General features: G+C 36.7%; 1 protein-coding gene across 2 annotated transcripts; it reads right to left on the reverse strand.

The window, feature by feature from the left end:
* Positions 1 to 242: 242 nt before the first annotated feature.
* On the reverse strand, positions 243 to 10,285 carry GCG (glucagon). 2 transcript variants are annotated; one of them, XM_030328013.1, is made up of 6 exons: positions 10,184 to 10,284; positions 6,818 to 6,918; positions 4,926 to 5,087; positions 2,908 to 3,045; positions 1,404 to 1,547; positions 243 to 727 (listed from the first exon to the last, which is right to left on the reverse strand). In XM_030328013.1, exons 2-6 carry the CDS (start codon positions 6,907 to 6,909, stop codon positions 721 to 723), a joined length of 543 nt encoding a protein of 180 aa, XP_030183873.1. In that variant the 5' UTR covers positions 6,910 to 6,918; positions 10,184 to 10,284; the 3' UTR covers positions 243 to 720. The 2 variants fall into 2 exon arrangements, with proteins under 2 accessions (XP_030183873.1, XP_030183874.1); XM_030328014.1 differs by lacking the exon at positions 243 to 727 and having other exon boundaries at positions 1,400 to 1,547; positions 10,184 to 10,285.
* Positions 10,286 to 23,053: the final 12,768 nt, after the last annotated feature.

The following is a 23,053-nucleotide window of genomic DNA, read 5'->3' on the forward strand; positions in this document are numbered from 1 at the left end:
CAAAGCCAGACGCTCAACCAACTGAACCACCCAGGCGCCCCAACTGATGATTTAATTTTTAAAGATAAGCCAGAAATCAATACGTTTATATATTTTTTCAGGGTTGCCCACAAAGCACGGTGCAGCCATTCAAATCGTGAAGCCATGTCTGGGCACCAGATTTGGCTCATGGGCTATGAGCTTAGGAAGAAGGGGTGTTTGGAAGGAGTGGGGTCATGAAGAAGAGAGAAGGCAGACAATGGTAAAGAAGCTTGAAAATTTTATTTATCTACCATTTATATATTGAAAGCAGAGCATTTTTATGACAAATGTTTCAAGAAGGAATTTCTCTTTCCAGTTTCACCACTGCGGCTACTAGTCCTTCCCTTATCTTATCATTACAATGCAGATATGTTGTGATTGAAATAATTTATATGTACAAATTACATCACAGAAAAGTAATTTCATTGCTAAATGTAAGCAGGTTAGGGTACTTCATCCAAAATAAGAAAAGGAGAGAATTCTGCACTTCCACATTTTAAAGCTGGTATTTTAACAACTCTTTGACCATGGTTTATTCCATTTACAATCTTTGGTCACACAATATTAAAAGAAAAGTTATTTATTGGCATGCAAAGCAATATGGCTTCAGGATACATCTCTTAAATTTACAGGACTTAAAATTTCAAATATTCCATGTGGCTGGCAGGTGATGTGAAGTGATCTTGAACAGTGACATACTTACTTCCTAGAAATTAAAAAAAAAAAAAAAAGGTAGTGATTTAACAATAGCTATGACACTTCGATGACACTTAGTAGTTAAGTTATCCAGGAAATATTTCAGTGATTTACTTTGATAAAATTTGTTCATCAATCTTTTCATCTTATAAATCCCTTAGTCTTTTCAACTCTTCAAACATTTGCAGAGACGACTTATCCTAAAGTTCCCCTATGATGAAATATAAAGTTTATGAAAAATTATAAAAAGCAATTATAACCTATGAAAATAAGTGGTTAAGTTTTGGTGTTTAAACTTTTACTACTATGCTTATTACAGTAAGGACATAATACCATGTATACTGGTGTTTTCCTATGTGCTAAAATGTCACCATAAATAGCAATTTTTAATGTGACATTAATATGCAAATGCCTTAACATCTGCATGTTTCATTCATATCTGTGTTCCTAATGCCTTATCCCTTATTGACACTCAGGAAATGCTTTTTGCAATAGAGGGGTAAATGAATAAATCTTACTGATGAAAAGTGAATATAATAATGTTTTCTTAAAGGATTCATAATTTCGATTATATACCAAGAGACTAAATAAAGACCCTCTTCCCCACACCGGGAACCACCTGTAGCCTGTATGACAATAGTTATGAAAGTTTTGATGGTTTTCAGAATTAACTAAAATGGTGTCACCTCTCAGTAATTTTGGTCTGAAGCAGCCAGTTTATAAAGTCCCGGGTGGCAAGATTGTCAAGAACTGTGTTCATCTCATCGGAGAAAGAGCCGTCGGCGTGTCTGCGGCGTAATTCTTCAACAATGGTGACTTCTTCTGGGAAACTGAAGGAATAAGGGCCAAATGAGTGGTTAAAGGTTTTAAGTGCTTATTGACTGCTTATCCCTGGTAGCATGTGTGAGGGTCACTGAGAAAACAGTAAGTTTCTATTTCCCGGGGGGGGGGGGGGGGGGGGGGAGGGGCCTGCTATGAAAAGCCTCACAGAAACCTGCTTGTGGGCAAGGGAATGATTTAGGTAGGAAAGAGCAGAGTTGGGAACTGAAACCAGACCTAAGGAGTAGCTTCATGCCCTTCTCAATATTCCAGGCTGCTTTGAATATTTTAGTGTATTGGCAGCACAGATGTTATTACTGAGACTAATTCGTCTATAAATCAGAAAAACGTATGATGTCTCGTAAAACTAGTGATTGTCTGAACAGCCTGGCAAAGTACAGGATTAGCCGATTAAAGTTTAGTCCATATAACATTTCCTCTTTGAATGGTTTGCTCTAGCAGGAATTTTTGCAGTACATTAAAACACTACAAAATATCCTCAAGTGTAAGTGACTATTTTACCAATTAGTTTCATCGGTTTGATCATGTTTTAAGTCAGTAACAATACTAGTTTCCTTTTGCCTTAAGCTCTCTTTAAGGCTCAGTGAACTTGTTTTAAATCTCACTTAAGAAAAAAAAAGAGTTGAACATGAATTTCCTGCCTCTCATATTTCAAATGTCAATCAAAATGATCAGGAGAAAATGAGATGGTTCAGGAATCTGTTTGGTTGTGGTAAGTTCCAAGAAAGTCCCAAAAGGCTCTAGCTTCATTTTCAACTTTGACAATTTGGTGATTGTCTATATGACAGCGCTATTAAAAAAATGGGCATATTGTTAAATCTATGACTGTTCCCACGTATCTGTGCTTTGAGGGTCATTTCATTACACATCTTAAATTGTCTTCCTTTTAGTCTTCATCACATTTTTACCTGAATCCTGACACACACACACATATAAATGATCCCATGTGTAAATATTTACAGTCGGACTTTCTGTTTTCAGCATTGTGTCTCCTTTTTCCTTAAACCTAGTTTTCCCAACAGTTCTCGTTTAAGCCGGTTGTCTTCGTACAGTTATCAAAAAAGCATTCTACTTGTTATCAAGAGTGTTCTGGATTGACAAATGAATGCCCTAATTACAATGCCACTCTAATAGAGAATAATAATTAATTACAAATATTATTAATCCTTGCTATCAAAAGTAAAACAGACTAGACTTTTGTAGACTGTCTCCCACCAATATGAGTTATTTCCTCACTTTGTGAGACTATACTAATTGCTTCTGTAATCCAGATCCATATATAGATAACTGTAGTCTAAGTTTTCAGCATCATGCAAAAAAAAAATGTTAAATAAGAATGTACAGACTTACTCTCGCCTTCCCCGGCCTTTCACCAGCCAAGCAATGAATTCCTTGGCAGCTTGGCCTTCCAAATAAGAACTTACATCACTGGTAAAGGTCCCTTCAGCATGTCTCTCAAATTCATCATGACGTTTGGCAATGTTATTCCTGAACGAAATGTGAAAGTTAAGTTGAAGATCTGTCTCTTTAGCAATATGGTTCTCACCTTTAAACAGTGCAGCCTGGGGTTCAGGATCCTATGTAGAAGGGGCTGAGGGAGATTTGGGAGATGAGGGTAGCCAGGGGATCATCCTGAAGCTACATCAATTACCTGGAGTGAAGGATGATGGGACAGGACTAGTAACAATGAAAGTGGGCTAAAGCCCCTCCACTCTATCGGCTCACTCATTTTCGGCTCCCCTGCTTGTCTGTGCCATTGATTATTAAAGCTGCATTCACTTCAGTCTCAATATAAGTGGGTTCCGCACCATGCTGTGCTACTTGCAGGTAAGGCGGCTGTTTGTTATTATTCCACATGGGGTCAGAGTTAATGCAATGCTTCTAGGGAAAGCCAAGGGCCATCTCAAAATCCAGCAAAAGGACCACAGGATAATGGACTAAAGGAAACGTGTGATGGGCCAGCAACGAGGAAAGCGAAGAAGAGGGCTCCATTTCACCCTCAAGCATGTGCAGAGTGCTCTGTGTAGGTGGGTGACGAGCCACCCTCAGTTTCCCTGATGTGTGTTACCCCAGAAGGTTTATCTGAAACACACAACAGAAACTGCCTAAGAAAATAATTGTCTCACATTAGTTTACCAAGTTGTGGCATTCTTTTTCTAGAAATGAGGACAGCTGTTTCCATTTTTTTTCAAATTTCTGATTTTCCACATTTTACCAAAGGCCTCATCTCTAGTCCTTGGCAGGAACTTTTCCCAGTGTCTCTTCTGGCCATGACCATCATTTCTGTAGCTGTAAATTTCACTTAAGAACTTTTGGTCAATTGCTCTGTCTCTCCTGTTTCTCCTGTTGGTTTGTGTCTACTCTCTTGCTCTCCCTTCCTCTCTCCCTTCTCTTTTCTTTTTTTTTAAATGTTTATTTCTTTTTATTTTTAAGAGAGAGAGAGCATGAGCAAGGAAGGGGCACAGAGAGAGGGAGAGAGAGAATCCCAAGCAGGCTCTGTGCTGTCAGCAAAGAGCCCAGTGTGGGGCTGGATCTCATGAACAATGAGATCATGACCCGAGCTGGACGCTTAAGCGACTGAGCCACCCAGGCACACCTCTATTCTATCCAGACAAATCTATGCCCTTTCCTGATTTTTAGATTCCTTTAGCTACTTTGTATGCATAACTCCCTTCCCCTTGTGGGCCATCCTCCAAAGAAATTGTGAAATTCCACCATCTCTGTGAAACCCTTGCAGATGATTTCCTCCAGTAGCCTAGATGTAGCAAAAAACCCAACACTGTCAAAGAAAATCCAACATTAAAATGTATGCCTTATGATAGGCTTGTGTTCTTATTTGCCTTCTTCTCTCTTTATGCTGTGCAGCTAGGCTGTAATTTTAAATGTGTATCTTGGATTGTATTCTACAAGAAAAAGACTGCATCTGTTTCCATTCCTTACCATGATTAACTTGGCTAGAGGATACTTTGAATGTGATCACAATCATGAGTTTGAACCCTACAAGGGAATGGTGAATTCGCTGTATCTTTTGGTCAGAAATTAGATTCCTAATCTTGCAGGTTCACAAAAGTCAACTTCTGATTTTAAAGGAAAATGGCCCAAGAGGGTAAATATTGCTAAGACCACAGGTGGGAATATAAAGTCTAAGTCCCATTGGAGGGTAGATAAGGGGACTGAAGGGGTGAGAGGGTGGGACGTTCAAGGAATAATACAAAGGACAGTATCACCAACCTTGAAAATCACCGAAATTGGAAGAGCCTATGTGTACTAACTGATGAACATGATAAAAAAAAACAGTCAGGAGAAATTTTAGATATATTTATGTAATATATTTGTGTGCAAATTTTGGACTAGGTTCAGACTCTTACTTGTTCCTCTTGGTGTTCATCAACCACTGCACGAAATCCTGCGCACGCCTGGAATCCAGATACTTGCTGTAGTCACTGGTGAATGTGCCCTGAGAATGGCGTTTGTCCTCAATCATCTGATCCGGATCATTGAGCGGGTCTGTCTGAGGAGCTGGGAATGATCTGTAAAGAACAGTGATGGGTACAACTAAATCTCTCCCCAAGAGTAGAATCACTTCAATAGTACCTCTCTACAAAACACTGCACCGTATGACGCTGGAAGGCAGGTGCCTTGAGTATTTCAGTGAGTAGTTCGGAGACACCTTGGCTTGCCATGAGAATTCCACAGTTGTATTGGAATTGAATACACTCTGATTCTGAATTCTAGTAATAGATTTTTTCACCTGGCTTCTTTTTTCTGAAATGGGATTAAATAAATCTTTTTTCACTTAATTCATCTACTCATGATTGTGCTAATAATGACAGAAGAGATCAATGACTTGAATATTTTAAAAGTAAAAAATTCCACATCATTTGCTGGGCAGCAGATATGTTCCTAATTTTGTTTTGCATATATTCATATAAAAAAGTTTAGTTACCTGGGTATATGATAGCTAATGCTGGAAGAAAGACAAACATTCAAAGAAAGACAAAAGAGGTGCATAGGTGGCTCAGTTGATGAAGCATCAAACTCTTGATTTCAGCTCAGGTCATGATCTCATGGTTCATGGGTTTGAACCCCACATAGGGCTCTGCACTGACAGGGTAGAACCTGCTTGAGATGCTTTCTCTGCCCCTCCCCCTCTCATTCTCTCTCTCTCTCTCTCAAATAGATTAAAAACATTAAAAAAAAAAAAAGAAAGACAAGAAAAAGTGCACTTGGTAATTTGAAACTGTATAGTGGATAGTCCGCATGCTAGAAATCAACAGTTCATTGGCATGGTAAATATGGGGAAATATTCAATGTGATTAATACTCAGAAATAGAAATGAGATACTATTTTTACCTGTCAAATTAGTGAAGATTAAATACTGGGGAGGATAGTGTGAGAGAAGTATTTCTATACTGCTGATGGGAATGTGTATGTGTGTGACTTTTCTGGGAAGCAAGTTGGCAAGATAATATAAAAAAATTAGACTCATTCAAAACCCTTTGACATAGTAATTCTACTACTAGAAATCTATCCTCAGAAAATAGTAAGAAATCCAGGGGGGAAATGTTATTTGTAGTATTCTTTGTGGGAAAATTTGAAGAATTCTTAAGTGTTCAATAAAGGAGGAATAGCTAAATAAATATTGTACATTTATGAGATGGAATAGAATGCAAGCATTAAAGGTCCTACATATAATAGGTATTTTTAATGATATAAGAAAAAACTAGCAACATAATGCTAAGAGAAAAAAAAACATCGTATCTGGAATACGTTTATACACCATACACGTAAGATACAGGAAAATAATATACCAAATTTCAAAATTATTAACAGTTTTCTCTGAATAATGAAGTTTGAGCACTGAAAACAAAATTGCATGTTTTTAAAATAGTTTCTATTGTGAACACATATGACTTTTATAGCTAACAACTAGCCATTATTTTTAAAAAGGACACAAAGTTGGTATGAATCATTAAAATAATCTATTCTACAGTATGTAATGAATGTACAGATAGGATCAACTGAAGATTCGAAAGAGCTATAATTTACTGTGTAATAAATTTTCAACATTGCCCACCCCTTTGGGTATGAAATAGCACATACTCTGATCTACACTGCAGAAAAGCCTGTATCACAATGATACCTTGAACATTTGGAAAATGTGCAGAGTATTTTACTGAGACCTATTCACGAACCATAGTTTTAAAAGGCTGTATTCTAACCATAATATCATGTTAGTTAAAGTCTAGAGATTTAATACCTGGATTTCTCCTCTGTGTCTTGAAGGGAACGTTGCCAGCTGCCTTGTACCAGCATTACAAACAATCCGGCCACAAAGTAAATGCTTTTCATTTTTGCTGCCTGTGGGAACACAGAGTCAGGGAGGGGGGTGTGCGGGTGGGGGGAGACAGGCAACCACATTTAAACCTGTCCAATTAGATTAGTTCAATTTTGACTAAGTAAATATTACAAATAGAAAGTATAAGCTAGTCATCAACTTTACTCTGATTATATTTCCTGCTTCATTTCAGATAGTAGATTATATTTTTCCCCAGATTTTGGGGGCGACAAAAAAGGATACAAAAGATATGTTCCACCCAATTAAAAAAAAAAGCTATGTACCACCAACTAAGCTCTTTCATTAGTGTAGGACACTTGTGTTAATGATCAGAAGGCTCATTTCCAGACTTGAAATTAAAAATGTCCATGATAAACATTTAAAATATCTACTGTAGATGATATGCTACATATGGTTAGCCTGAATGGCACTTTATCCATAATGCCACCCCCTTCACTATCAGTCTGGCTTTCAATTAATAGTCCTTCACTTCCAAGCATTTACATTATACTGCATTTCAACCATCTTAAAGCAGCCTCAGGCTACAACTTGGCATACCAGCTGTCGGTTCAGATGTATTATTCATTTATATTTTAAATAGTGTAACTTGGTCTAGACTTTGTAATTATAAAGCGGCCAACAGATTTGAGGTATTTTAGGGTGCTTTGACCTGTTCTAAATTAAAGGGAAAAATCATTTTAAAGACAAGCAATTTGCAACAAAAACTAATGCTTCTGGCAACTTGAACAATCACAACCAAGAAACTAAGAGATCACTGTCATAAAGAAAATTAATGCTTGCTTCTGAAGTCTTGGAAGTCCCCAGGTTGTTTTATAATTGGACTTTGTCCAGGATACGTCATTCACCGCTACTGACACCCTAGGCTTGGTTGTGGGATACACCTGGTTGCTTGTCTTCGTATCTCAAGCAGATGCCCTGTGAAGCCATTGGATGCCAAGGACCTGATGATGCAGTGTGGACGGGATGGGGATCAATATGAATGTGAGCAGCATGACCCCACAGGGCACGCTTCTCTGTTTACCGAATGGAACCTTTGAGTCCAGTATTGGTCATGGACTTCTCTCTGCTACCTTTAAGACCGACCGTGTTTACTTTGAGAAGTGGGGATTTCAATCCATGTTTGATTATGCTTATCCGTAAATGATTTGAATGAGTACTTTTGGCAAATGGCATTTGGTTTGAAATAAGGATTTTATAAATATTAACATTTTAAACTATCAATCTTTTCTTGAACATCCTAGCCATATTTACTATCTGTCTTTGGCACTAAAACATGCAGACTGTAGTACCTGCAGTGGTATTTTTTTTTCTTTGAAATACTGTCTTTTTAGATTAAGTGGTCAATTAGACAAAGTAACACATTAGGAATTACAGGTTCACCCTTCTTCATTCATCAGTATTAAGTTCCTCATCTGGCATTTCGCTCTGGGTCAGTTCATCTAGTTGGCAAACTTAGGAAACTTTGTCACCTACGCAAGTTGTGTCTTCTGATTATAATTCTCAATTGTAAATTCATACTTTGGGGAATTTTTTAAAAAAATTATGGTGGCAAGCATTTCTTTTTAGGATTGCCCCACTGTTAAAAGTCAATGTAGTCCTAGGGGCGCCAGGGTGGCTCAGGTGGTTAAGTGTCTGACTCTTGATCTCAGCTCGTGTCATGATCGCAGGGTTCATGAGTTTCAGCCCTGCATTTAGGCTCTGTGCTGACAGTGAGGAACCTGCTTGGGAATTCTCTCTCTCTCTCCCTCTCTCTGCCCCTCCCCTGCTCATGCGTGCTCTCTCTCTCTCTCAGGATAAATAAATAAACATTAAAAAATATTTTTAAAAAGCCGGTTTAGTCCTAAATAATTCCTTCTACGCAAAGATCCAAAAAATTTTACGATATTTTCTGGTATGTTTTACAGAGGCAGATTTAGAACAGGTGAGATTTTGCCACTGTGGGAACTGAAAGAGAAGCAACTGTAGGGAAGTGAGTATCTTCAGTCCTCTACAGTCAACAAAATGAGTTCTACTGAAAAAGGAACTGATTTTTAAGATGTCAGTTATTCATTTAGTGGAAGCCTATGGAATTGTGAACATTTGAAGAATCAGATTAATTGTTTGAATGCCACTACTGAGAAAGAAAATATTTACGTTATTTTAGCTCCACCTCCTGCTCAATAAGAGAAGAATTTTAATTACCCCCCTTTAGGCCGTCTAAGGAGAGAATCTGCAGTTTTTTTAAAGAACCACATATTGCCATTCAAATTTAAAGGAAAATATGGTAACGATAGTATTCTCTGTGTAGGAAGCCTTTTAGAAAGATTAACCTTAGACCTAGATAAGGTGACATTATATCATATCCCTAAATATATTGGTGTTGTAAGCCAAATAAGTCCTTTTCAAACCGGTTGGCTCATTTCCTCTGCTAAGTCCTTCGTGCACATGGCAAAAACACACCCCTTTATCACTTTCTCCTTTGAGGATCTTTGTAAAATTGTTCTTTGTCCTTAAGAAGTTAAATGGGTACTTTAGAACATCTTGTTTTTTTCTGAAGAGACTTACTAAATTTCCTTTCAGGATGTGGACATTTTAGATATATTATTTATTATTATTGGTCTTCAGTCCCTGGGAGGTAATTATTCATCAGTGGTTTTACTCAGTTCCATCCAAAGACTTCTTAATAACTGACTACATTTTTTTCTGCACCAAATATGCTATGTCTCATTTACAGTGAACTGATTTCACGGACGTTGATTTTTTGATAGACTTATCAGAAATTTGAATATTTGAAGGATGATGTTGACTCTGTTCTTTTGGAAAGCCATAAGTTTTCATTGGTAAGGAGCAATTGCTGTTATAGCTTCTCTAATGGACACATTTCTGCTGAATTTAAAAGGCGCCTTCTGTTCAAAGTAGTATATACATTTATCAAACCCTAGCAAAATATTTATTTTTCAAAATGTTAACCATTTACTTTTAAAATGCAGTCCTCATAACTGTTAAATCTTACAAGGGCATTGATTTGAATCTTTGTTTTTCTTTCTATTTTATATCTTTAAATTGAATTATTTATCCAATTCGTTTTTCAGCTTCATTATGTTGAAATAAATATATGTAAATGCGTTTTATATCACTTTTTCATCTCGATTCCGCCCCCTGTATTATGATTAATAAAGTATAAGATGAAAGAACAGCACTTAATTCATAATACTTTGCCCCATAAAAATACTTAACTGTACCCCAAACAAGATTTACAATCTTGCAATCACTCCCGATTCGTCTTACCTTCTGACACTTGACTGGAACAGAGCAGGTGGAGAGAGAGCGAGCCCTCTTTTCGGAACTTTGGATGTGTGTGTCCTGAGCCCTGTACTTCTGCAGCACAGTGCACTGTATTTATATACTCTCAGCGTTGTTTAGACTCACAGATATTACGCTGACAGTATAAATTTCTCATCTGTAAATAATGAGTTTTTGTTACAAACGATTTCACTCGCCTACTCACTTTGCTCATCTGCATTCTAAGCTTATATTGGGTGGGACCTCGGAGACCAGGAAACTTTTTATTTACTCTCTTGCTTTTTTTTGTTGTTGGGAATGGAAAGGGCAGTTTGGAAATTCACCCTTCACCCTCAGTCAGGCATGAAAATCACTTAAGTACTCTAAAGTGAATTTTGATGCCGAAGACAAAAAACCCGTGAAATTACATAGACTATGGCTAACCTCACTTTGAGCATGGCCTCATTTGGGGGTCTTACAAGTCCTCCCGTTTGTTGTTTCATTATGATGCATTCATTTGAATGCAATAATCAGTTCATTCTATCATCTACCCAAGTAATAAATCATTTGCTCAACACATACTTAATCAGAATTTTCTCATCCCCACCCTACGAAATTTATTTGTACTATTTTCTAGAGGAATTGTTTTAAAATATCGATTAAGACCTAATGTGTCCTGTTGTGGAAAATTGGATTCAGGCAGAAAGGATACAGCAAAATGAGGATTAAACATCCAAGATAGGTAATGATAATAAGACAGGAACTAGTATTTCTTTTTTCTTCTAATGGATATATAAAGACTAACTGTTGATGAGAGACCCGGACACTAATTCACAAAAGAGAAAATGTGAGGAAAACTGTTGAGATGAGATGCATATTGTCACATTTCCTGAGCTTTGTGACCCACCACTTAGGACTTTAAAGATACACAGGATTTAGCAGACACGAGTCTGGTCACTTTAGAGAAAGAGAGAAATGTGAAGTGACCTGGACAGGTGGCATGAGAACAGTGTCAGTGTAATTAGATTTTAGTCTGGCTGCTATCAACAAGCTGTGTGACTGTGGTCAAGTCACATCCTTTCTTTGTGCCTCAGCTTCCTCATTTGTAAAATGAGAGGGTTGGTTAAATGACTGTTGTGAAATAAAAATGTGATTCCATATGACAAAATCATTGCACCATTTCCTAGCTAGATTCCAATATTTGAACACCATCAAGTGCATGCCAAAGCTAATGACTTTTACGGAAGTAAATCGTGGAAGCAGCTGGAGAAACATTCCCAGGGAACTTAAACTGTTTGATCACGGTTTGGACCCACTATTTGATGTAAAGCCAGTTAAAGGCCACAGAGATCAGTTCTATGTGAAATTGGGAGACCTCAGGAAAGGGGTTTGTACTGGTGATTACCGATGGTATAAAGCCCTGCTAATCAAAGTGTGGTCCAAAAACCAGCATCACCTAGGAGCGAGCTGGCTAGAAATGCAGACTCTCAGGCCCAAGTCCAGACTTACCCAGTAAGAATTTGCATTTTGTCAAGATTCCCAGGCAATTAATATGCATATTAAAGTTTGAGAAGCTTGGTTGTACAAAATACCCATCTCATTTTCTTCACCTTCTTCTTGGTGTGTGCTGGTATTTTCACCTGAGGACTACTTCTTAGCACCACCAGCAGAGGGGGTGAAAGAGCAGAGAAAGGTGGCCTTCCTCAGGACACGTGGATTAACACTTATAAATACAGTAATGGCTTGAAAGTGTGGATTAGTTTACTCCTCTCTTACCTCAGTCCTCATGAGTACATTGACTATACATTCAGTTCTATTTTTTGTCTTTGCCTATTTGAACAGATGTCTCTTCATCCCTCTGTGTTGGCCTCCTTTTCAGGTGTTACCTGTTTGTGGAGCAGTCCTAAGAAGGGGGCTCTGTGGATGATGTATATAAAATCCTTAACGCAGTCCCTGGCTTTGCTCTTTTCCAATATCTCTCAATATCTTACTACATAACTTGTTTCCCTCCACCGCATTTGCTTTCTGTTATTTCAGAAGTGCCTATGCCAAGTTCTTTCAGGAAATTTCCTCTAGCTTCATCTCCAGCCCTCCAACACTGATTCTGGGCAGTCCCCAACACCATAATAATAAGCATTCTGAAAATGCAGAAGTGTTATGAGCCTCATTGTATAGGGCTCTGCTCTCCTACCTAGCAGGGGCAGAGCAGGCTCCCTAATGGACATTGTATTATCAGAAAATAAGACAAACATCAAGTGCAATGTGGACTTGTGGATCTTCTTCCAATGATTGTCCCAACGCCAGCCTCTACTTGGCCTTCAATTCCCATTGTTGCAGTTATTCAGTTATTCACATGTAAGGCAGAGAAAGCGGTGTCCTCGTATTTATATGACTAGTGCTAAATAGCTTATCTAGGAGCAGGGAAATTCTGGGGTATGCCATCTAGAGTTCTCCCATCAGACTATATGGGAGGTGCCTGGTGGCTGCCAGGGGGCATTGTCACATAATAGCTATGATATACTTTCCTGAAAGGTCAACTTGACTTGGTATATGTAATATAAAACATAATTATTGTATGGAGTAGAGTACAAAAATGTGCATCAAGTTTTAAAGTAAAATAAGGTATTTATTCAAAGATTTCTTGCTTTCTTTATGATGATTAAGACCAGGGATAACTTTTATGGGCCTAAAACCTATGCTGTTGCATGAAGCCATATGTTTAGAGAACCCCATGCTTGGCTTAATACTCTGCTCTCATCATCTTGAAGTTCTTAATGACTTTTGATCAAGGGCTCTGCACTTTAAAAAACATTTTTTAATGTTTATTTTATTTTTGGCAGAGAGACAGAGCATGAGCAGGGGAGGGACAGAGAGAGAGGGAGACACAGAATCTGAAACAGGCTCCAGGCTCCGAGCTGTCAGCACAGAGCCCGACGCGGGGCTCGAGCTCACACACCGCAAGATCATGACCTGAGCTGAAGTCGGAGGCTCAACCAACTGAGCCACTCAGGCACCCCAAGGGTTCTGCATTTTTATTTTGCACTTGGCCTCAAAAATTATGTATCGAATTCTTCTTAGGACCTCACCTGACAAAATCATGGGGTATGGGAATTTTGCATGTTGATTTTCCTCAGCTGTTCAGAATGGTTGGGTTGCAATGTTTGGGAATGGAAAGGATCTAGGTTCATGGTATTACCCTGGTAGCAAGACTATGGGCAAAGGGAATTCTCTTGCATTGCTGATGGGAGCACATCATGTTACAAAATGTTTGTAGGCAAAATTTGACAACATTACAAAATACAAATACCTATAACCCTTGGCCTAGTAAGGCTCATGCGCCATTCTGAAAATCTGTCCCAATTTTATTCCTACACACACACACACACACACACACACATATATAATGATGTGGGTACAAGATTCTTCATTGCGGCATTGTGTATAACAGTAACAAGTCAGAGACAACCCAAGGAGCCATCAATAGAGCAGAATTTAGAAAAAAAAAAACAAAGAAGAAGCTCTTTATTCACCAATATAGACTCTAAGATATGTTGTTAGGTGGAAATAGGGAGGTACATTATGGATACATAGTAGGCCACTTTTGTGTTAGGAGAGGGAATGGGACAAATATATGTTTATTTACTCATCACTGCATTTAAAATAACTGGAAGGGGGCGCCTGGGTGGCTCAGTCAGTTGGGCATCCGACTTCGGCTCAGGTCGTGATCTTGTGGTCTGTGAGTTTGAGCCCTAAGTCGGGCTCTGTGCTGACAGCTCGGAGCCTGGAGCCTGTTTCGGATTCTGTGTCTCCCTCTCTCTCTGACCTTCCCCTATTCATGCTCTGTCTCTGTCTCAAAAATGAATAAATGTTAAAAAAAATAAAAAAAATTAAAATAACTGGAAGAATGCATAAGAAACTAATGGAAGCCCTTACCCGTAGGAGGCAGCATGGAACAATCAGGTAGACTGAAATACAATGCCAAGAATACTTCTCAACATATACTTGTTATACTGTGGGGCTTTTCACTTGATTTAATGATCCTATTCAAAATAACAAAAAAAAATCAATTTAAAAAGAAGTGACAGTGCAACCACTTTGGGAAAAGATTAAACTTTAAAACTAAATAAACAACCACCCTTTACCTAGTAATTTCACCCAAAAGAAATGAAAACATTTATCTACAAAAAGACATGTATGAAAACATTCACAGCAGCTTTATTTATAATAACTAAAAACTGGAAACAACTGAATTGTCTGTACCTAAGCAAAATACTAGACAAATTGTAGTGTGGAATTGATACAATGGAAAACTTCTAAACAATAACAAAAAAAAAAAATGAACAACTGATACTGGAAGCAATATGGATGAATTTCACAGATATTATGCTGAGTGAAAGAAGCTATATACGCAAAAACACTGGATACTGTATGAATCCATTTTTAGAAGTTCAAGAACAGGCAAAGCTAAGGTTAAAAAAATTCAGAACTGTGGTTGTCCTTGGAAGAGGAAGGGAGGAGATAGTCTAGGAGGAAACTTTCTCGGGAGATAGAAATATTCTATCTTGTTAAAGGGGTGTGTGGTATCCAGGTTTGTCCAATTGTCAAAATGGTACAGGTAAGATTTGTGATTTCAATTTATATAAAATTTAACTAAAAGAAAAAATATATAAAATTTAAAAAGACATGTTGGTGGAAGTATAAATGATACAAATATGGCTGACTATTGATAATTGTTGAAACTGGCTGATGAGTAAATAGAGTTTATTATGTGATTTTGCTTATACTGTATAAGTTTGAAATTTTCCAAAAAAATAAGGTAAATTAAAGCTATAATAAAATAAATGTGGGGGTAGGACATTAGCACCAATTAATCAGTTACTTTGAAAGCTAAAGAGCTTGACCATTTAACCTGTAGGACAACATCAAGTGAAATAATATACACATTATTGGGGTCCCAGAAGAAGATGAGAGAAAGGAATAGAAAACTTATTTGAAGAAATAATGGCTTAACACTTCCCTAAACTGGGGAAGGAAACAGACCCAGCTCCAGAAATCATGGAGAGTTCTAAATAAGATGAACCCAAAGAGATCCACACCAACACACATTATAATCAAAATGTCAAAAGTTATAGACAAAGAGAGAATATCAAAAACGGTAAAAAACAAAACAAAACAAAACAACTTGTTATATACAAGGGAACCTCCCCATAAGATGATTAGCTGATTTTTCAGCAGAAAGTTTGTAGGTCAGAGGGAGTGACATGATATATTCGAACTGCTGAAAGGAATAAACTTCCAACCAATAATACTCTACCTGACAAGACTATCACTCATAATTGAAGGAGAAATAAAGAGTTTTCCAGGTAAGCAAAAAATAAAAAGGCTTATCATCACTAAAATTACCTTACAAGAAATGTTAGGGGACTACATTAAGCTGAAAAGAAAAAGCACAAACTAGTAACAACAAAGCATATGAAGTTAAAAATCTCACTGGCAAATGTAAATATATAATAAAATTAGTTACACTACTTATAAAGCTACAGAAGGTAGTAAAATTATAATAATTAGTTAAGAGACAAAATAAAAATCTATACATGCATACATACATACAAAGCAAAACTTTATAGTGGATACACAAATGACAATGAGAAAGGAATCCAAACATAACACTAAAGAAAATCAAACCACAAGGAAAGAAAACAAGAGAAGAAGAAAGAAACAGAAGATCTACAAAAACAGCCAGAAAACAATCAACAAAGTGATACTAAGTACATACCAGTCAATAATTACTTTAAATGTAAATGAACTAAAATTTCCAATTAAAAGACTTAGAGTGGCTGAATGGACAAAAAAACAAACACAAATAAACATCTATATGTTGCCTACAGAACACTCACTTCAGATCTAACAACACGCACAGACTAAAAGTGAAGGGATGAAGAAAGATAGTCCATACAAATGGAAGCAAAAAGAAAACTGGTGTAGCTATATTTATATTAGACAAAATTGATTTTAAAATAAAGACTATCAGGGTGGCTCAGTTGGTTAAGCACCTGACTTCAACTTAGGTCATGATCTCGTGGTTCATGATTTCAAGCTCTGCGTCAGGCTCTGTGCTGACAGCTCAGAGCCTGGATCCCACTTTGGATTCTGTGTCTCCTTCTCTCTGTTCCTCCCCACTTGCACTCTGTCCTCTGTCTCTCTCTCAAAAATAAAGAAAAAAAAATTTTAAATAAAGACTATCATAAAAGATAAAGAAGGGCATTGCATAATGATGAAGGAGTCAATCCTACAAAAGAATATAACATTTGTAAACATTTATGCACCCAGTATAGGAGCATCTAAATCTATAAATAAAATATTAACAGACACAAAAGAAGAAATGGACAGCAATGCAATAATAGTATGGGACTTTAATACCCCACTTATATCAATCAATAGATCACCCAGACAGAAAAGCAATAAGGAAACATTGGCCTTAAAAGACACATTAGACCAGATGGACTTAGTAGATATATACAGAACATTCCATCCAAAACTTGCAGAGTATATATTCTTCTCTAGTGCACATGGAACATTCCCCAGGATAGATAACATTTTAGGCCAGAAAACAAGTCTCAATAAACTTAATTGAAATTATAGCAAATATCTGTCAAACCACAATGATATAAAACTAAAAATCAATTACAGAAACAAAACGGGAAAGATCACAAATATATGGAGATTAAACAACATGGTACTTAACGGTTCAACAAAGAAATCAAAGGAAAATGAAGAAATACCTGAAGACAAATAAAAATGGAAATACAACAGTTCAAAATCTATGGAATGCAGGAAAAGAAGTTTTAAGAGGGAAATTTAAATGTAAGCCTACCTGAAGAAATAAGAAAATTTTCAAATAAACCATGCAGCTCTACTACTGCAAGGAACTAGGAAAAAAAAAAGAATAAACAAAGCACAAATTTAGTAGAAGGAAGGAAATAATAAAGATCAGAGAAGAAATAAATGAAATAGAGACTAAAAAGACAATAGAAAAGCTGAATATAGGTAAGAGCTGGTCTTTGAAAAGATAAACAGAATTGACAAACCTTTAACTAGATTCATCAAGAAAAAAAAGAGAGTTCAAATAAAACCAGAAATGAAAGAGATGTAAAATAGTAAAAAAAAATTAAGACACAAATAAATGGAAAGATAATCTGTGCTAATGGACTGATAGAATTAATATTATTAAAATGTTCATACTATCCAAAGTAATCTACAGATTCAATGAAATCTTATTAAGATTCCTGTAGCATTCCAGTGGCATTTTTCACAGACTTAGATCAAATAGTTTTGAAATTTGTATGGAACTATAAAAGATTCTGAATATCAAAAGAAATCTTGGGAAAGAACAAAGCTGGTGATATCACACTCCCTAATTTCAAACTAAACTACAAAACTATCAAACAGTACAGTATTGGCATAAAAACAGACACAGAGCTCAGTGAAAAAGAATAGAGAGTCCAGAAATACAATCACTTGTATATGGTCAATTAATCGATGACAAAGGAGGCAAGAATATATAGTGACGAAAAGACAGTCTCTTCAAAAAAGGGTATTGGAAAACTGGACAGCCACATGCAAAGAATAAAACTGGACCACTGTTTTACACCATACACAAAAATTAATTCAAAATGAACTAAAGATTTGAATATAAGACCTGAATCCATGAATATCCTAGAAAAAATACAGGTGGTAAGCTCCTTTATGTTGGTCTTAACAATGTGGGTTTTTTTGTTTTTTGTTTTTGTTTTTGTTTTTGTTTTTTTGCATCTGACTCTAAAGGCCAAGGAAACAAAAGCAGAAATAAACAAATAGGGCTGCATGGGACTATATGGAACTATAAAACCTCTGCACACTGAAAGAAACCAACACCAAAACAAAAAAGCAACTACCAAATAGGAGAAGATATTTGCAAATCATGTATCTGATAAGGGGCTAATATTTAAAATATGTAAGCAACTCGCACAACTCAACAACAAAAGAACAACTCTAAAAAATGGGCAGAAGATCTGAACATTTTTCCAAAGAAGACATATAGATGGACAACAGGTACATGAAAAGATGTTTAACATCACTAATTATCATGAAAATGCAAATCAAAACTATAATAAGATATCACTTCACATCTATTAGACTGGCTAGTATAAAAAAGACAAGAAACAATAAGTGTTGGAGAGAATGTGGAGAAAAGTACCCACTTTGGTGAGAATGTGAATTGGTGCAGCCATTATGGAAAATAGTATGGAGATTCCTCAAGAAAGTAAAAATAGAAACACCATATAGTACAGCTATTCTACTTATGAGTATTTATCCAAAGAATATGCAAACACTAATTTGAAAACATATATGCACCCCTATGCTGATTATTATTTGTAATAGCCAAGATATGGAAACAACTAAGTGTCCATTGTAAGTGAATGGGTTCCACACACACGATGGAATACACACACACACACACACACACACACACACACACATAATGAAATACTACTCAACTATAAAAAAAGAAGAAAATCTTGTATGTGAAATCCACTTATATGTGAAATCTTAAAAACAAAACAAATGAACAAAGAAACCAAAAACAAACCCATAGATACAGAGACTATATTGGTGGTTTTACAGAGGTGGAGGGAGTTGGAGGTAAGTGGAGGAGTATCGGGGCTCAATTTTATGGTAATGGATGGTAACCAGACTGTGGTCACTGTGTGGTACATATAAATATTAAACTACCCTGTTGTATGCTTGAAACATATAATTATACCAATTTTACCTTTTAAAAAAGGAGTTTAAAGGGTGCCTGGGTGACTCAGTTGGTTAAGCCTCTGACTTCGGCTCAGGTCATGATCTCACAGTCCGTGGGCTGGAGCCCCGTGTGGGGCTCTGTGCCGACAGCTCAGAGACTGGCGGCTGCTTCGGATTCTGTGTCTCCCTCTCTCTCTCTGCTCCTCCCCCGCTCACACTGTCTCTCTCTCTCTCTCAAAAATAAATAAAAACATCAAATAAATAAATAAGTAAGTAAGTAAATAAATAAATAAATAAATAACAAGATTGATCCTTTAGTTACTAAGTATGAGCTAGGTAAAATAAATGTAGTTTGGAGACACATGGTGAGCGACAAAGTCTAGAGGTGAATTGGTAGCACAAGACAGCACCTGGGCAATAGAGAAACAACTGCTGTGAAAGCAGGGCGAGGGAGCCATCATTTAGGGGTAAGGGAATCATGATTGCATCACTACATTCTTCCAGAGGGTATGCCTGTGGTTCCGGAGGCCGGAGGCGTGACTTGGGCGTGACAGGTAAAATTGCCTTGTGAGTTTGAAGTTCATTTTTGTTTCTCAGAGATAATCCTCTCCATATGCCATGTTCTTCCTAGATTAGAACACTCATTTCCACAGCCTTCTGAAAAGGTGTGAGCCTTCCTAAATAAATAAATAAATAGTATGTGAGAGAAAAGTTTGAGATTTTTTTACGCTTTGATGACGAACGTATATTCATTTAACAATAGCCTTTGAAAATTTAAAAATTGAGTACACAGAATGTAAAAATCTAATGTTTATGAGCTATAAGTATAAAAACCTGTTTATGAGTGACCTGATGGGCTCAGGCATCCAGGGACAATAAAGGAAGAACTACCAGGGGATGTTCTGAGTTTGCCAGAGGATGTGAGAAGTACCCTTACTGAGAAACATTTAAGGAACAGTTTGTGACCCATCCATCTGGAATGATTCAGAGGAAGCCTGCTGGGTCAGGAAATATTCAGTAATAAGATCATCAGACATCTTCCTGCCCTGAGGCTCTGAGACCCTGTAGGGGTCTCACAAGCCTGAGGCTCACAAGCGTGAGCAGGGGACTGTGTGGCATCATGGCTTTGCATACATTGATTTTATCTTTTGCTAGATCCCTGGTATAATGAGATGTTTAAAATTGTTCTAAGTTTCAGTTGTTATTTTTATTCATAAAGGGAACAAGAAAGAGAAAGAAAACAAAATTGCATTTGTACAAAATAATCTTATCTCATAATTTATAAGCAGAATATATATTTATATGTATAAATACATATATATCATTGAATACATGTGTTATGCTTCTATTTTTCGCATATTGTAGCTATAAAAAACAAACCATATGTCATTACATTTATCCAACCTCTTGCTCATCTGGAAAGACTTTTTTCTTCAAGCTTCTAAGAGTTTTTAATGTGAACCAATTAAAACATTGCAATTTTTCAAAGGCTTCTGTAAAAGGAAGTAACTTCAGCCATTAGAAAATTAAAATTTGAGATCTGTATACCAAAAAAAAAAAAAACCGCAGAAAATGTGAAATGGAGTTATAAACACTTTTTTTCTATACATTATGCCTTATAATCAGACTTGCCCCCTGCCTGAAACTTGCTCAATGCTGCCAATTCACAATTTATCTGATGTATTGTAAAGATATGCCTATTTTTGGTGATATTGAAATAATAAAATCATAGAGTAGAGGATAATTTATAAAGCTCTCCAGACTATTTCCTACTTTACAATAAAATTTTATTTACTTTGTTGTAATTCATTGTTTAGCTATTTTATTCTTCAAACACAGAGAATTAATATCCACAATTTCATTTTGTAAGAAATTACCAAAAATAATTTCTTTCTGCGCCTAGAAACAGTCCTATAGCCCACAAGGCATCAGTACTGTGTTCTAATTCTGACTCTTTTTTGCTAAAAGTCAATCATTTTTTTTGTTGGCTATTATCAGAGGAAGTAAAGACTGATATTTCTTTTTTTTTTTTTAATTTTTTTTTCAACGTTTATTTATTTTTGGGACAGAGAGAGACAGAGCATGAACGGGGGAGGGGCAGAGAGAGAGGGAGACACAGAATCGGAAACAGGCTCCAAGCCATCAGCCCAGAGCCCAACGCGGGGCTCGAACTCACGGACCGCGAGATCGTGACCTGGCTGAAGTCCGACGCTTAACTGACTGTGCCACCCAGGCGCCCCAAGACTGATATTTCACTTTTACTTTAATAAATTATTTTTTCTCTTCCTAGAGCCACCAGAGTATTAATAGTGAGCCCCTTATAATGCAGAAAGATGGATTCTCCTCATCTCATAGATCTGGCCCGTGATCACTAGTGTCCTCCATAAACACTGATCGGCTAAAGTCTGGAAGTCAAAGCCTGTGGCTCTTACACCTTTTTTTGACACTTCTTCCTCTCAATACTAGGCACAACGTGTAGCAAAAAAGGTGATTCAATGAATATCTTAACATTTGGTTTGATTTCTTAAGCACCAGTTTAAATCTAATGTTTTCTTGGGCACTTGTTCTACATAAATGTATCATTTAGGACAGTTGATGCTTATGAAAACAATCCGGTATAAATTAATTTCAGGGCTACATTTAACTGAGTGCTTGAACGAAAGTGCGGCAGCCATTCATTCCAGTGGTTAGCGCTTTATTAGGTGATTACTTTTTTAAAAAACTTCACCTGGAACTCATCTAGAGACTTCATTACAAGCAATCAGTTTCAGAAATAACAATAGATTGAATGAAATAGAAAATATTTCTGTTGTTTTAGGCCAGATTATTTTATACTTCAGAAATGAGGAGCAAGTCCCCTAAGATAATGGAACATTTACTGACTGCCTACTAAGGGCAAAGCTCTCTGAATATATTATTGTCCAATTTTTACAAGACACAGTAAGTTATTATTATTATTATTTTTTTGCCTCTGTTTTTACAAATGATGAGATGAGGGCTTAGAACAGTCAAGTTAATTAAAGCCACACTTCTGGGTCTGAATCCAGACCACGCAGCCTTTCTAGAGCAAGACTGCAAAGAAGTGGTGGGATTCCAGGCATAATCTTCTAACCTCCTCAGAATCTGCCTTGACTGCTGTCTGAATCCATTCACAGCTGCCAGATGGCTATGATAGCAAGACATCTAAAGATTAAACGATTGGCAATTCCAGCTATCTTATAGTTTAGCTTTTAAAGTGTATGATTCAGTAGTTTTTAGTGAGTTCACGATGTTGTATAACTCTCATCACTGTCTACTTCCAGAACTTTTCATCACCCCCAAAAGAAACCCTGTGCCCATTAGCAGTTGCTCCCCAGTGCCCCTTTCCCAAACCTGGATGACCACTAATCTGCTTTCTATTTAGATATTTGCATTTTGTGAACATTTCATATGAATAGAATCACTCAGTATGTGGCCTTTTGCATCTGGCTTCCTTAGCATAGTATTTTCACGGTTCATCAATGTTGTAGTATGTATCAATATTTCATTTCTTTTTTTTCCAATATTTTATTTCTTTATAGGACTGAGAGATATTCTATTATATGTATATACTACATTTTGTTTAACTATTTGTCAGTTGATGGCCATTTGAGTTGTTTCCACTTTTGGCTGTTATATATAATGCTGTTGTAAACATTCAATATGAGATTTTGTCTGGACTATGTTTTTTTTAAAAAGTTTATTTATTTTGAGAGAGAGAGAGCATGCAAGTGGTGGAGGGGCAGAGAGACAGGGTGAGAGAGAATCCCAAGCAGGCTACATACTGTCAGTGCAGAGACCTCCATGGGGCTCCCTCTCACCGATCACAGGATCCTGACCTGAGCCAAAATCAAGGCTTGGATGCTTAACTTACTGAGCCACCCAGGTGCCTCTGGACTATATTTTTAATTCTCTTAGGTGAAGTAGAATTCTAAAAAAGAATTCTAGAAATAAAATTTGAGTTATATGATAACTTAATATAATAACTTAATATTTTAATATGATAGCTTAATATTTTGAGGGCCTTCCAAACTGCTTTCCAAAAAAACTGTGGAGATTTCATTTTTTAAGAAT

The sequence above is a fragment of the Lynx canadensis genome, chromosome C1 (assembly GCF_007474595.2).
Source record: "Lynx canadensis isolate LIC74 chromosome C1, mLynCan4.pri.v2, whole genome shotgun sequence".
Taxonomy (NCBI): domain Eukaryota; kingdom Metazoa; phylum Chordata; class Mammalia; order Carnivora; family Felidae; genus Lynx; species Lynx canadensis.